Source organism: Pteropus medius, unplaced genomic scaffold, assembly GCF_902729225.1.
Source record: "Pteropus medius unplaced genomic scaffold, Ma_sr-lr_union100, whole genome shotgun sequence".
Lineage (NCBI taxonomy): Eukaryota > Metazoa > Chordata > Mammalia > Chiroptera > Pteropodidae > Pteropus > Pteropus medius.
The window spans coordinates 1,407,229-1,418,574 of NW_024355109.1; the positions used below are offsets into that span (position 1 = coordinate 1,407,229).

The 11,346-nt window shown below is 52.8% G+C and overlaps 1 protein-coding gene across 12 annotated transcripts; it reads left to right on the plus strand.

The window, feature by feature from the left end:
- The first annotated feature begins 1,285 nt into the window (after positions 1-1,285).
- TNNT1 (troponin T1, slow skeletal type) lies at positions 1,286-10,013 on the plus strand. Of its 12 annotated transcripts, XM_039857176.1 has the most exons (13): positions 1,286-1,328; positions 1,434-1,447; positions 1,786-1,830; positions 2,059-2,091; positions 2,902-2,923; positions 4,384-4,444; positions 4,707-4,823; positions 5,066-5,143; positions 6,641-6,754; positions 6,927-7,036; positions 9,022-9,112; positions 9,222-9,262; positions 9,879-10,013. In XM_039857176.1, exons 1-13 carry the CDS (start codon positions 1,297-1,299, stop codon positions 9,922-9,924), a joined length of 804 nt encoding a protein of 267 aa, XP_039713110.1. In that variant the 5' UTR covers positions 1,286-1,296; the 3' UTR covers positions 9,925-10,013. The 12 variants fall into 12 exon arrangements, with proteins under 12 accessions (XP_039713110.1, XP_039713112.1, XP_039713114.1 ...); XM_039857178.1 differs by lacking the exon at positions 2,059-2,091; XM_039857175.1 differs by lacking the exon at positions 1,286-1,328 and having other exon boundaries at positions 1,364-1,447.
- Positions 10,014-11,346: the final 1,333 nt, after the last annotated feature.

The window sequence follows — 11,346 nt, forward strand, 5'->3', positions numbered from 1 at the left end:
TCCCTCGGGGTGGGGCGGGGCTGAACTACAGTATAAACCCAGGGTGCTTCAGCCTCCCAGCAAGGCTCGGCTTCTGCCCTGCGGTTTAGTGCCTCTGCAGACCCAGACTTAGGTAACTGTATGGCCAAGCTGCCCTGCACCCCGAAATGCTCCAGTGGGAGGGTAGAGGAGAGGAGGAGGAATATTGTGTGAAGAGGGATGGAGGCGGAGGGGAACAGATGTGGACATCTGGGAATTTGGGAGACCAAGGCCTTAGAGGGATTGAGGATGGAAGGGAAACTTAGATTTTGGGGGTTACAGAATCGGGATTTGCTGGGATTTGGGTGTCCCAGAGGTCTCAGAGTCAAGGAATCTCAGAAATTGGGGGTATCCGGGCTTGGATGTCAGTCTAGGTTTCAGGATCTGGCGTTCTAGGAATTGAGGTCTCAGGATCTGCAGTCCTCGGATTGCAGGTGTCGGATCTCATAGTGCCATAATTCAGTGGTCTCATGAATTGGGCCTCTGAGTCTGGGCATCCTGATTTTGGGGGTCTCATGATCTTGAGGTTTCAGAATTTAGGAGGGGTCAAGAACTGGGGTCTTAGTGGAGTCTCAATCTGGAGATATGAGGACTTGCTGGAGCATCATAAATTGGGGGTCTCAGGATCTGTGGGTATCCAGATTTTGGGGGAGTCACATGACACGTTGGGGCCTGGGAGTGTCAAATATTGGGGGCTCTAAATATTGTGGGGTCAGGATGAGGTCTGTGGACAGACCCTGCTCCTGCTCCTGCTCCTGTGGGTGACGGTGAAAGGAGACAAGTGGGGAGATAACCAGCCAAAGGCTGAGGGCAGCATCTGTGGTGGGAGAGGGGACCGGGTGTGACTGAATCCTCCAGAAGCCCCCACTCCCCCGAATCCCTTTTTAGGATGTGTCCTCTATTTCACATTTATAACATCCCCCCAAAATAGCCCCTGGGGGTGGGGCAGCTATTGTCTTCAGGCCACTGTCCCTTCCCAAATACCTTCTCCTAATCCCAACTCAGATCGGGTTCCCATGGACCTGTCATAAGACAAAAGAAGACAGCTGGGAGCGGGGGCACGAGCTGCACCTTTGGGGCTGTGCCCTGAATACACCTCCCAAAGCTCTACCCTCACATGGTTTAGGAATCAGCTTCCAGCCCCTCCTCCCTCAGACCCAGGAGTCTAGACCCCCAGACCCTCCTGCCTCAGACCTGGGAGTCCAGACCCCCAGCCCCTCCTCCTTCGGGACCCCACCCCACTCCGCCTGTTCTCTGTGGTCTTTAGGTCGTACCAGGATGTCGGATACCGAAGAACAGGAATATGAGGAGTGAGTGATGCTGGCGGGAGGACTGAAGCCCTGGAGAGGTGGGGACACTCCACCCTCCAACATGTCTAACTCTCCCCTCTGTCTTTCCCTCGCACCTGTCCTCAGGGAGCAGCCAGAAGGTGAGTGGAGAGTATGCTGGCCTGGGGGGCTTGGGGACACTATTCGGATCTCAGCCAATGGGAGGTGAGGAGAGGTGTGGCGCCCTCCTGGGAAGGCTCCTGGGAAGGGGCCAGTGCAGAGAAGCGGGTGAGCCTATCCTGCCCAGACGCCCCCACCCCTGGTTTTTCTGTTCAGTCTCCCTACGGTCAGTGAAAAAAGCTCATTGTACACACGTGCAGCTGAGACCCAGGAGGTCCCTAGCCCAGCAGAGACTCGTACTGGGTCCCCAGTCCCCGTCTCTCCCACCCCCCCCTTCCCGGCTCCTGACGTCCCCTCTCCTCTGTCCTACCCCTTCCAGAAGAGGAGGCTGCTGAGGAGGACGGCGAGGCCCTGGACTCCGCAGGTCTGGAGTTGGACGCGGGGGTCCGGCCGGGGGCTGGGTGGAGTGAGGACGCTTGTCCAGGGGTGGAGACGGCGGTGGGGGTATGGGGGCTCCGAGGGTTTCTGCTTCAGTTCCTTTAACAGCCTGTCCCCTCTTTCCCTTCTCTCTCCTCCGGCATCTGGGTGTGGCCGCTCCCCCACCCCCAAACCCTGCTCCCCAAATCCTCGCTTCGCCCCTGCCTCTCCCCAGCCCCCGAGGAGCCGGAGCCGGTGGCAGAGCGAGGTAACCGCAGCTGCTTCGCTTCCCTAGGACGATTTCGGGGCCCGGGAGCCCCCAGATAACTTCAGGACTCAGACCTCCACGAGGGCTCCCTCTCGCCCCCCTAACCCGCCCCAGGCCGGGTCCTTTAAGATCCGAAGAGCCCGCGCGCCCTCTTGTGGCCATGAAAGGAAATCGCCTCGCAGCGGCTTTAACCCTTTCCTTTCGTTCTTAAAGGGACCGACACCCAAGGCTTCTTCCCCAGCCTGGAGAAATACTTACGGAAGGGTTGGGTGTTTGCGGAGAGGCGCCCTCCGCCCCCATCTTCACTCCCAACCCTGTCTGTTATTTTTCTCCTCCATATACATTCAAAGGTTGGGGCCTGGATTGTAGAAGGGGCTGGCACTGGGAGGCGGGATTCTTCTGTCCCCAAGGGGGAGGGGCCTGGGGACACAACTCCTGGGTCACCGAAAGAAGAGAGGGCTTATCCCCCCTCCCCACTTCACTGCTGGGTCTTGATGGAGGAGGGCAGGAGCTCTGGGTACGTAAGAGGGGGGGTCTGGGTTTGGACCCCTGGGCTCTCAGAAGCGTGGGAGGGGGAAACCCACACCGGTTCTGAATGTATATCTGATGCGTGTGACCCTCTTCCTCTTTTACGGCCACCCTGGTTTCCCTTCTCCCGTTGTCTTGTCCCAATCCCTCCCCCACCCTGGAGAGCAGCAGGAGTGAACGGGGCCGGGGGTGGGGGGACGCATCTTGGGGGCTGCCTCCTCTGGGTGTGTCAGGCCCAATCCATGAACTCTGGCTAATTATGTCTTTGTATCCCCCCACCAGAAGAGGAGCGCCCCAAACCAAGGTGAGATCCTAAGGGAGTGGGTGTTCCCAATCGTATCCTTCTGAGTATCCCCCGCCTCCAGAGATAGAGTGCGAGGCAGGCAGAGGAGAAGAGTGGGGGGAATTATAGCAGAGGAAAGGTTGGTCAGTGATGCCGTCCTTCGGCAAATGTATCCGGAGAACCTCCCATTGTGTCTGGCGCCTCAGACCCTGACTGCCCAGGTGATGAACAAGACTCAGATACAGCAGTGGCAGCCAGGGTACCAGAGCAACACAGACGAGGGCTCTACGTGTGCCCTGGCCAATCATGAAAGGCTTCCCAGGGCAGGTGAAGCCCACTTGGCTGAAGGAGGTAGAAGGGAAATTGCAGACGCGAAAACGGTGTGGTGCGTGCAAGGTCCCATGGTAGGACCTAGGTCAGTCTCTCAAGGAGCAGATGCAGATGCAGGTCCCTTTGATGAGAAAGGCCCTAAACTAGGGGAGGACATGAGACCTCACAGAGTGGAACGGGTCCTGGAGGGGGCGACACTGGGGCCTGAGCATGAGAAAAGACCTGTAAGCAGTAATTCTCTGGGTCTCTGGACAGTGGTGGGAATTTCACTGTGGCTCGAGTGCAGGGTGGGGACATGAAGGCCAGGGTACTGGGGGGCTATGAAAGAGTTTTGAGCCAAGGAGGCATAGGGTCAACATAGGGTCAGAATAGGGTCAGATCTGGGTAAGAGAAGACAGATGTGCCCTAGGCTCAGGGAAGGCTTGTTAGAGGAGAAAAGGCCTCAGGGGGATGGAGTGTATCAGGGGAAGGACATTGCAGGCAGCAGTAACAGCATGTGCAAAGGCTTTGGGGCACAAGGGCACAGCACAAGGCCAGGGCACTGTGCAATGTGTCTGTGAGTGAGGAGCGGAGATTCTGGAGAAGTTGTCTGGGGCTTAGGAGAGAGTCTGGGCTGCAGACAGCGTCGGCCAATCTTCAGGAATTAATGATAATCACAGTTGATTAAAGTCACGGGGGTGAATGACACTGATCATGAAAGTGTACTACGAATGAATAAAAGGGCAAAACTCCTTAAAGGGCTCGCGGACCAAAGAAAGAGAGAGAGGCAGAGGGCTGACCCCCCTCCAGCAGCCCTTCATTGAAAATGGAGTAGAAAACATTGAATTTTTTTTTCTAGCTGCAGGTTAAAAAGTAAAATAAAACACGTAGGATTCAATATATTTTATTCAACCCGCAACATTCCAAATTTCGTCATTGCAACAGGTCGTTCACATAAAATGTGAGATATTTTAGATTATTTCGTTTGTACCACGTTTGTACCATGTCTTTGATATCAGGTATGGGTTTCACCGACAGTCCCCCTCGACTGGGACAAGTCACATCTCAGGTGTTCAGAGCCACGCGTGGCTGGTGGCCGCCATGCTAAGACAGCATAGTGGGCAGTGTCAGGGAGGTCACACTGTTCAGTCTGTCCTCTTCTGTCCACTCAGCCGCCCGGTACCTCCGTTGATTCCCCCAAAGATCCCGGAAGGGGAACGTGTGGACTTCGATGTGAGTAGCACAGAGGGCGTCCCCAGGCGCCGCTGCTAGCCCTTAGGGTGCCTTCGTGCAAATGAGGAAAAGGTGGCCCGTTCGGTCTCTTTTGGAATTAAGTCCCGAAAGCCAAGGAGGGTCAGAACGCAGTGCTTTGCTGCCATCTGCTGGACATTTTGTAAACTGCCAAACTTATCGCCTCCTGCTGGGAAGGGCTCCCTTCCCGACATCGCAGAAGGGCTGCCGGGGAATGACAGGGCTCCCACACGCTGTCCTGTAGGACATCCACCGGAAGCGCATGGAAAAAGACCTGCTGGAGCTGCAGACGCTCATTGACGTGCACTTTGAGCAGCGCAAGAAGGAAGAAGAGGAGCTTATTGCTCTGAAAGACCGCATTGTGAGTGGGGCGAGGTGGGGCTCCCTAAATCCTCCACTCGCTCCACGCCGTCCTTTGGGTCCTGGGCGACAACGGAGAGTGGTCCCCGCCCAGTGCAGACCCGAGGCTGAAACTTTCGGGAGTATACCCAAGTGTGGCCACACTCAAACTTGCACATCTCCACTGTTAATCTCCTCTGGGTAGGGGTGACTTGTAGGTGATGGTCCCTGCACCCCCCTCCCCAAATTCTTCTCTGTCCCCAGGAGCGGCGCCGGGCGGAGAGAGCTGAACAACAGCGCTTCAGAACCGAGAAGGAGCGGGAGCGACAGGCCAAGCTGGCGGTGGGTGACCCACCCTGAGATCCCAGATACTGTTCTTCCACTGGATGCTCCATTTTCCATTCATGATATTCTCTGGGATCCTGAGAAAGCCCTCATGCTTTATATTCCAGGATCTTTCTGGAATTCAGCAGAAAGAGAATTTTGTTGGCTCTAAAGTCTAAGGCGAGGCTTGCTTCAAGCATGGCTGAATCAAGGGCCTCAAATAATGTCACAAAGACCTAGCCTTTCTCTTCCCACCCCTCGGGCCATCTTTATGTGGACACTGGGGTGACTGGCTCATCTCGATTAGCCTAGGACTTCCCTGGTCTGAGCCTGACAATTCTGCATCCTGTCTGTCCCAGGCAAACTGGAGTTTTTCATCTATCCCTAGTTGGGGACAGTGGTGAGAACGTGCCCATTGGTTTAGGGCTTGGAAACATGACCTGCCTTGGCATCAAGGAGGGGCCACTTGGACCACTTTTAAGGAGTAGGAGTAGGAGTAGGGTGATGCGGTAGGCAGAGTGATAGTCTCCCAAAGGTGTTCGCATGCCAATTCCTAGAGTCTGATGATGGCACCTAACACAGCAAAAGGGATTTTGCAGATACGGGTGAGAGTCCTGAGACAGGGATTATGTGGGTGGGCCTGATGCCCTTATAAGAGGGGGGTTGGACATCAGAGTCAGGTCCTCGAAGATGGAGGAAGGGCTCACTCACCATGGGGTACAGGTAGTCCCTGGAAGCTGGAGAGGGCAGGGGACTGGAGCTTCCTTGGAGCTTCCAGAAGGAACAGCCCCTCTCACACCTTGATTTTAACCCAGTGAGACCCCATGTCTGGCTCCTGACCTGCACAACCATGAGATAATGAATTCGTGTTGTGTTAAGCCACTAAGTTTGCAAATTATAGCTGTGATAGGAAGCTGACTCGGGTAGAGAGTGCCGGACATACGAAAATCATCGAATCCACCTCACGGCCCTTCCAGTGCGGAGGAGGTTTGGTTTGGACAAGCCACTATTTCTGGAACATGCAATGCACGCACATTCTAGATGTAGTAATGTTTTCACTAGACATTCTAGAACCCCTTCCCCAGGCTCGAGGCCATCAGCCTCTTTACTGTCCCAAGCCCTCCACTGCCATCACCAGTTATCTTCCTTGACCCTCTGAGGATGGTCATTCTCATCTTATGAAACTAAGGGAGACTAAGGCCCACAGAGGGTGAGTATCTGTACTGAGGTCACTGAGCCAAGTTCTCTTTTGTCCACCTCAGGCTGGAGAAATGCAGGGAAAGCAAGCACGTCCCTCCCCATTTTAAGTGTCACTGGAAGGATACTGGAGCCTAGAGAGGAGGAGGAACTTGCAGGCTGTCACACAGCCAGGCCTGAAAGGGACAGGGGAGAACTCACCATCTCTGACTGTTCCCACCCTGACTTTGTCTCTTATCATTGGGTCTGAGGCCCCGCCCACATCTCCATTTCAGCGCCCTGTCCCCTCAGTGAGGGTTCATCCCCGCTTCTCCACAGGAGGAGAAGATGCGGAAGGAAGAGGAGGAGGCCAAGAAGCGGGCTGAGGATGATGCCAAAAAGAAGAAGGTTCTGTCCAACATGGGGGCCCATTTTGGGGGTTACCTGGTCAAGGTGAGTTCAGCCTGCTGGGGCCTGAGGTCCATGATCCCAGGGAGGAGGCAACTAAAGGGCTTGGGGTCCTAGGGGAGATGGTGGACAGGAGTGCAGACCCCAGGATCCTCACATGGGGAACCATCTGGAGGCTCCATCCACCAGCTCAGGATGTCCCCTTTCTAACTCTCAGGCAGAACAAAAGCGGGGTAAGCGCCAGACGGGCCGGGAGATGAAACAGCGCATCCTATCTGAACGTAGAAAGCCTCTAAACATTGACCACATGGGAGAGGACCAGCTCCGGTAGGTGGTGGCGGAGGGGGTTGCGGGGTATGAGACAGAGAGATAAGGGGACCCTCATCCAGATCCGGGTGGTGGAAGCCCCAGGGCTGTGAGACTTTGGGTAACTGTTCCTCCCTCTCTGGGTCCCTGTAGCCTCCTCTGTGAAATGTGTCACTGATATAGGACCCACTTTTTGTGGGTGACAAGACCTGTGAATCTGGGAGGTAATATGGTAGGAAGCCAGACAACACTGCTCAATGATATTTATGAAATTATGTTGCCTTAATGGTTTTATTTAATGTCTCTGGGCCTCACTTTCCTCGTTGGTAAAATGAGGATATAACAAGAAACTCTATCTCACAGAGCTGTGAAAGGTCAATGACATAACAACAACAACAACAACAACAACAACAACAACAACAATAACAACAGCACCAGCTCACTGTGGAGTGCTTACAACCCTCTAAAGTCAACATTGTTATTACCCACATATTAAAGGTGAACAACCTGAGGCACAGAGAGGTTAAGTAACCTTTCCAGCATTGCACAGCTTGCAGTGGAAGAGCTGGGATTGGAACCCAGACGGTCATTTGGTGTAGTCGCCTGTGCTCCTCATGACAGTGTTATAAAACCGTGTGATGGTAAATGTTTAACAGCTGGATCTCCAGGGGCAAAAATCCAGATTTGAGCATTTACTCATTTCCATAGTGTAAATACTCTCGCTATGCTGATTTCAAGCTAACTGTGGGAGGATACTGCACGCGGAGAAGATGCGAGAGTGAGCTCTTGGAAGGTGCGTGAGCTGCTCCAGCCCACCGCCGGCTATGCGCCTGCCCTCCCGAGCACACTAGGCATAAAATAACATAGTTAATACTCACTTTCCCTATTTTTTCCTGTCCCCCACTACACATCCACTCATAATTAGGGTCCACTAATATTTTTGGAAGGATCTCCACTTACTTAAATTTTATTTATTACAAAGAGGTCATATGAAAGTCTATAAAATTTTTAAATAAAATATACCAGGAGGAGAGGGCTTTTGAAAACCATTAGCTGGCAAAAGAAAACGAGGAATGCTAGTAATAAAATGAGTAGTAACAACTAGCTGTGTTGAGTGTTGAGTATGTGCCAGGCACTCTACATCCATGAGCTCATCCTACAGCATGTCAATGCAGTAGGTTTTTATCAGTTAATAAGTTTGGCTTCCAAGTAACAGATATGACTACAGCATCCTAAAATGCAGAGCTTTATTATTTTTTCCACATAGAAAATGTCTATGGTCCACAGGTGGTATGACAGCTCTACAAAATCATTAGAGACCCCAGGCTCCTACTCTTCAACTCTACCACTTTAGTTCAGTATTTCCATCTTCAAAATGGTCCAATATAGCTGCTGGAGCTCCAGCCATCACATCTAAGCAGCAGAAAGACGTTGCATGGGAAGCAGCACAAAGCCTTTCTTGGAAGTCCTGTCCGGTGCCCTCCCACTGGCCACCTCTACCTGCAAGAGAGATTGAGGAGAGTGGCTTGTTAACTAGGCCTATTGCAAAAAGTTCTGTTTCTGAGGAAGAAAGAGAGAAGGGATATTGGGTGGACAACTAGCTATCTCTTTCAGTTTTGTTTCTACTTTTTTTTTGGAGAGGGAAATGGGTTCCTAGGGGAAGTCACTTGGCCTTAGCCACTGCCCCCCCGCACCCCCCCGCCCCAAAGAATGGTAGAGCTGGGATTCGAACCAGGGCTTTCTAACCCTAGAACCTGGGTCCATGACTGTGACCTCATTCTCCCTTAAGGGAATACAAATCTGCCTTCTGGAAAGGGGGAAAGTGGGCAGAGATTTTAAAACCCTTTGCTTCAATTCACGTTGAATATTTGGGCCTCAATTATTAATAAAATGGCACCAATAACACCAAACTCAGAGGTGCACTGTGTGGCTTAGGATGATTCCTCAACCCCTCTGAGCCCAGGGTGTGGCCTAGCACCCCCTATGACAGCCCGTCTGCCCACCAGGGACAAGGCCCAGGAACTGTCAGACTGGATCCACCAGCTGGAGTCTGAGAAGTTTGATCTGATGGCGAAGCTGAAGCAGCAGAGATACGAGGTGAGACGTGTCTCTGTTGGGGCCTAGGCCAGAACAGGATAGGACGGGGCAAGGGTGGGCCGGCCTGTCCCCCACTGTCCCAGCATCTCCTTCCCGCCTCCCTCCACAGATCAACGTGCTGTATAACCGCATCAGCCATGCACAGAAGTTGTAAGTGTGAACTGGCCTGCGCCCCACACCCTCCCTCAGGGGGTCTCCTTCTTTCTCTATCCTCCTCACTCTGAGTTTCAGCCCCTCACCCCCTCTTGGCATCTGTGCCTTTCTCTATCTTTGTCCCTCATTCTCTGTCATTTTCTCTGTCCTCTGTTTCTCTTCTGGGGTCTCGATCCGTTTCCATGTTCCTCTAAATCACTGGTTCTCAAAGAAGGGAGCCGATGTTGCCTCCCAGGGAACATTGGGCAGTGTCCAGAACATTTTTGGTTGTCACAACTGCATGGGGGGAGGCCAGGGTTGCTACTCAACACCCTACACTGCACAGGACAGCACCCCAGGGCAGAGTGGTCAGGCCCCACAGGTCAGGAGTGCCAGCCCCTTCATCACACACATGTATTAGCACCCATACAGATATCTCAGCTCACCGTAGGTGCCCAGTCCCACACGTCAGCGGGATTGGCCTTTGACCATGAACCGCTTCACCCGTCGATGAACCTTAATGAGAACACATTTGCCCACCTCGTCCTCTGGGCAGGGAGGGCAGGTATTTTTGGGGGCCCATCTCAGATGTCAGGGCAGCCCTCCTTCCTGACGCCCTGTTCTTCTCCTGCAGCCGGAAGGGGGCAGGGAAGGGCCGCGTTGGAGGCCGCTGGAAGTGAGCACCTTGGCGGTGGCCCACCCTGAAGCACTTGGGAGCCGCTGCAGTGTTGTCCCATCTGTATCTTGAAATAAATGCTCCACCTGCTGAGTTCCTTGATTATTATTAACATGCAGCCGGCCTTTCACAGTTAGCTGACTTATCACCAACCCGCTGCTGCTTGGAGAATCCTCAACTATCATTACGATGCTACGTGGCATTGAACCCTCACACGCAGCTGGTAGGAAAGAAAAATGGGGTAGCTGCTTTGGAAAACGGTTTGGTGGTTCCCCAAAATGTTAGACATAGAGTTACCTTAAGGCCCAGCAGTTCCACTCCTGGGTATCTGAGAGAACTGAAACATAGGTCCACGTGAGACCTTGTGCACAAATGTGGCAGCAGCATTGTTCACAGTAGCCAAGGTGGAAACAACCCAAGTGTCCCTCACTGATGAATGGGTATGATGGAATATTACTCAGCCATAAACAGGAATGATGCACTGACACACACTACAGTGTGGATGGACGTTGAAGACATGATGCTCAGTGGGTGGGAGAAGCCAGACACAAAAAGCCACATAGTATATGATCCCATTTATATCAAGTTTCCAGAAGGCAAATCCATAGAGACACAAAGTTAGATTAGTGGTTTCCAGGGATTGTGGAGAGGAAGGGAAGGGGTGGAGGTGAGGGCTAAAGGGGATGGTGTTTCTTTTTGGGTGGTGAAAATGTTCTGGACTTAAATGGTGGTGGCACAATCTTGTGAATACATTAACAAGTACTCAGTTGTACACTTTGAAATGGTAAACATTTCAGCATGTGAAGTATATCTGAATTGAGAAATGCAAAGCCAAACAAAAAAAATTGCAAAGTTGCCCATGGGAGGATCAGTTCAGTGACAAATTAATGCCCATACTTTGTCGCTCTGCTCTTGTGACTTTCAGAATGGGACCTACATTAGTGAGCACATAGGTCTGGCTACTGGGCCCGAAACCCCAAATGACCTTGGCTCAAGCAAGTGCGTTGAATTCTCTCACTCCTGAGAGTCTGAGTTGAGATGGGGGTCTCTGTTTCATGACACTGTCCTGGTGCAGGCTCCGTCAGTTGTGTGGCTACTGTCCTAGGGTCTTGCCTTTGTTCAAGGGGTGAGTGCTCTGGACTGAAGTTTTGTGTCCCCCTAAATCCATAGTGGAAGCCTGAACCCCCAATTTGATGGTGTTCAGAGGTGGCCTTTGGGAGGTGGTCAGGGTTTGCTGAGGTCCTGAGCATGGGGTCCCTATGATGGGGTCAGTGTCGTCATGAGTAGAGGAAGCGACCAGAGCTTGCTCTCTCCACCATGTGAAGACATGGCGAGAAGGTGGCTGTCTGCAAGCCAGGAGGAGGGCTCTCAGAGGCACTGAGCCATGCTGGCATTTGATCTCCAGCCTCCAGAACTGTGAGGAATG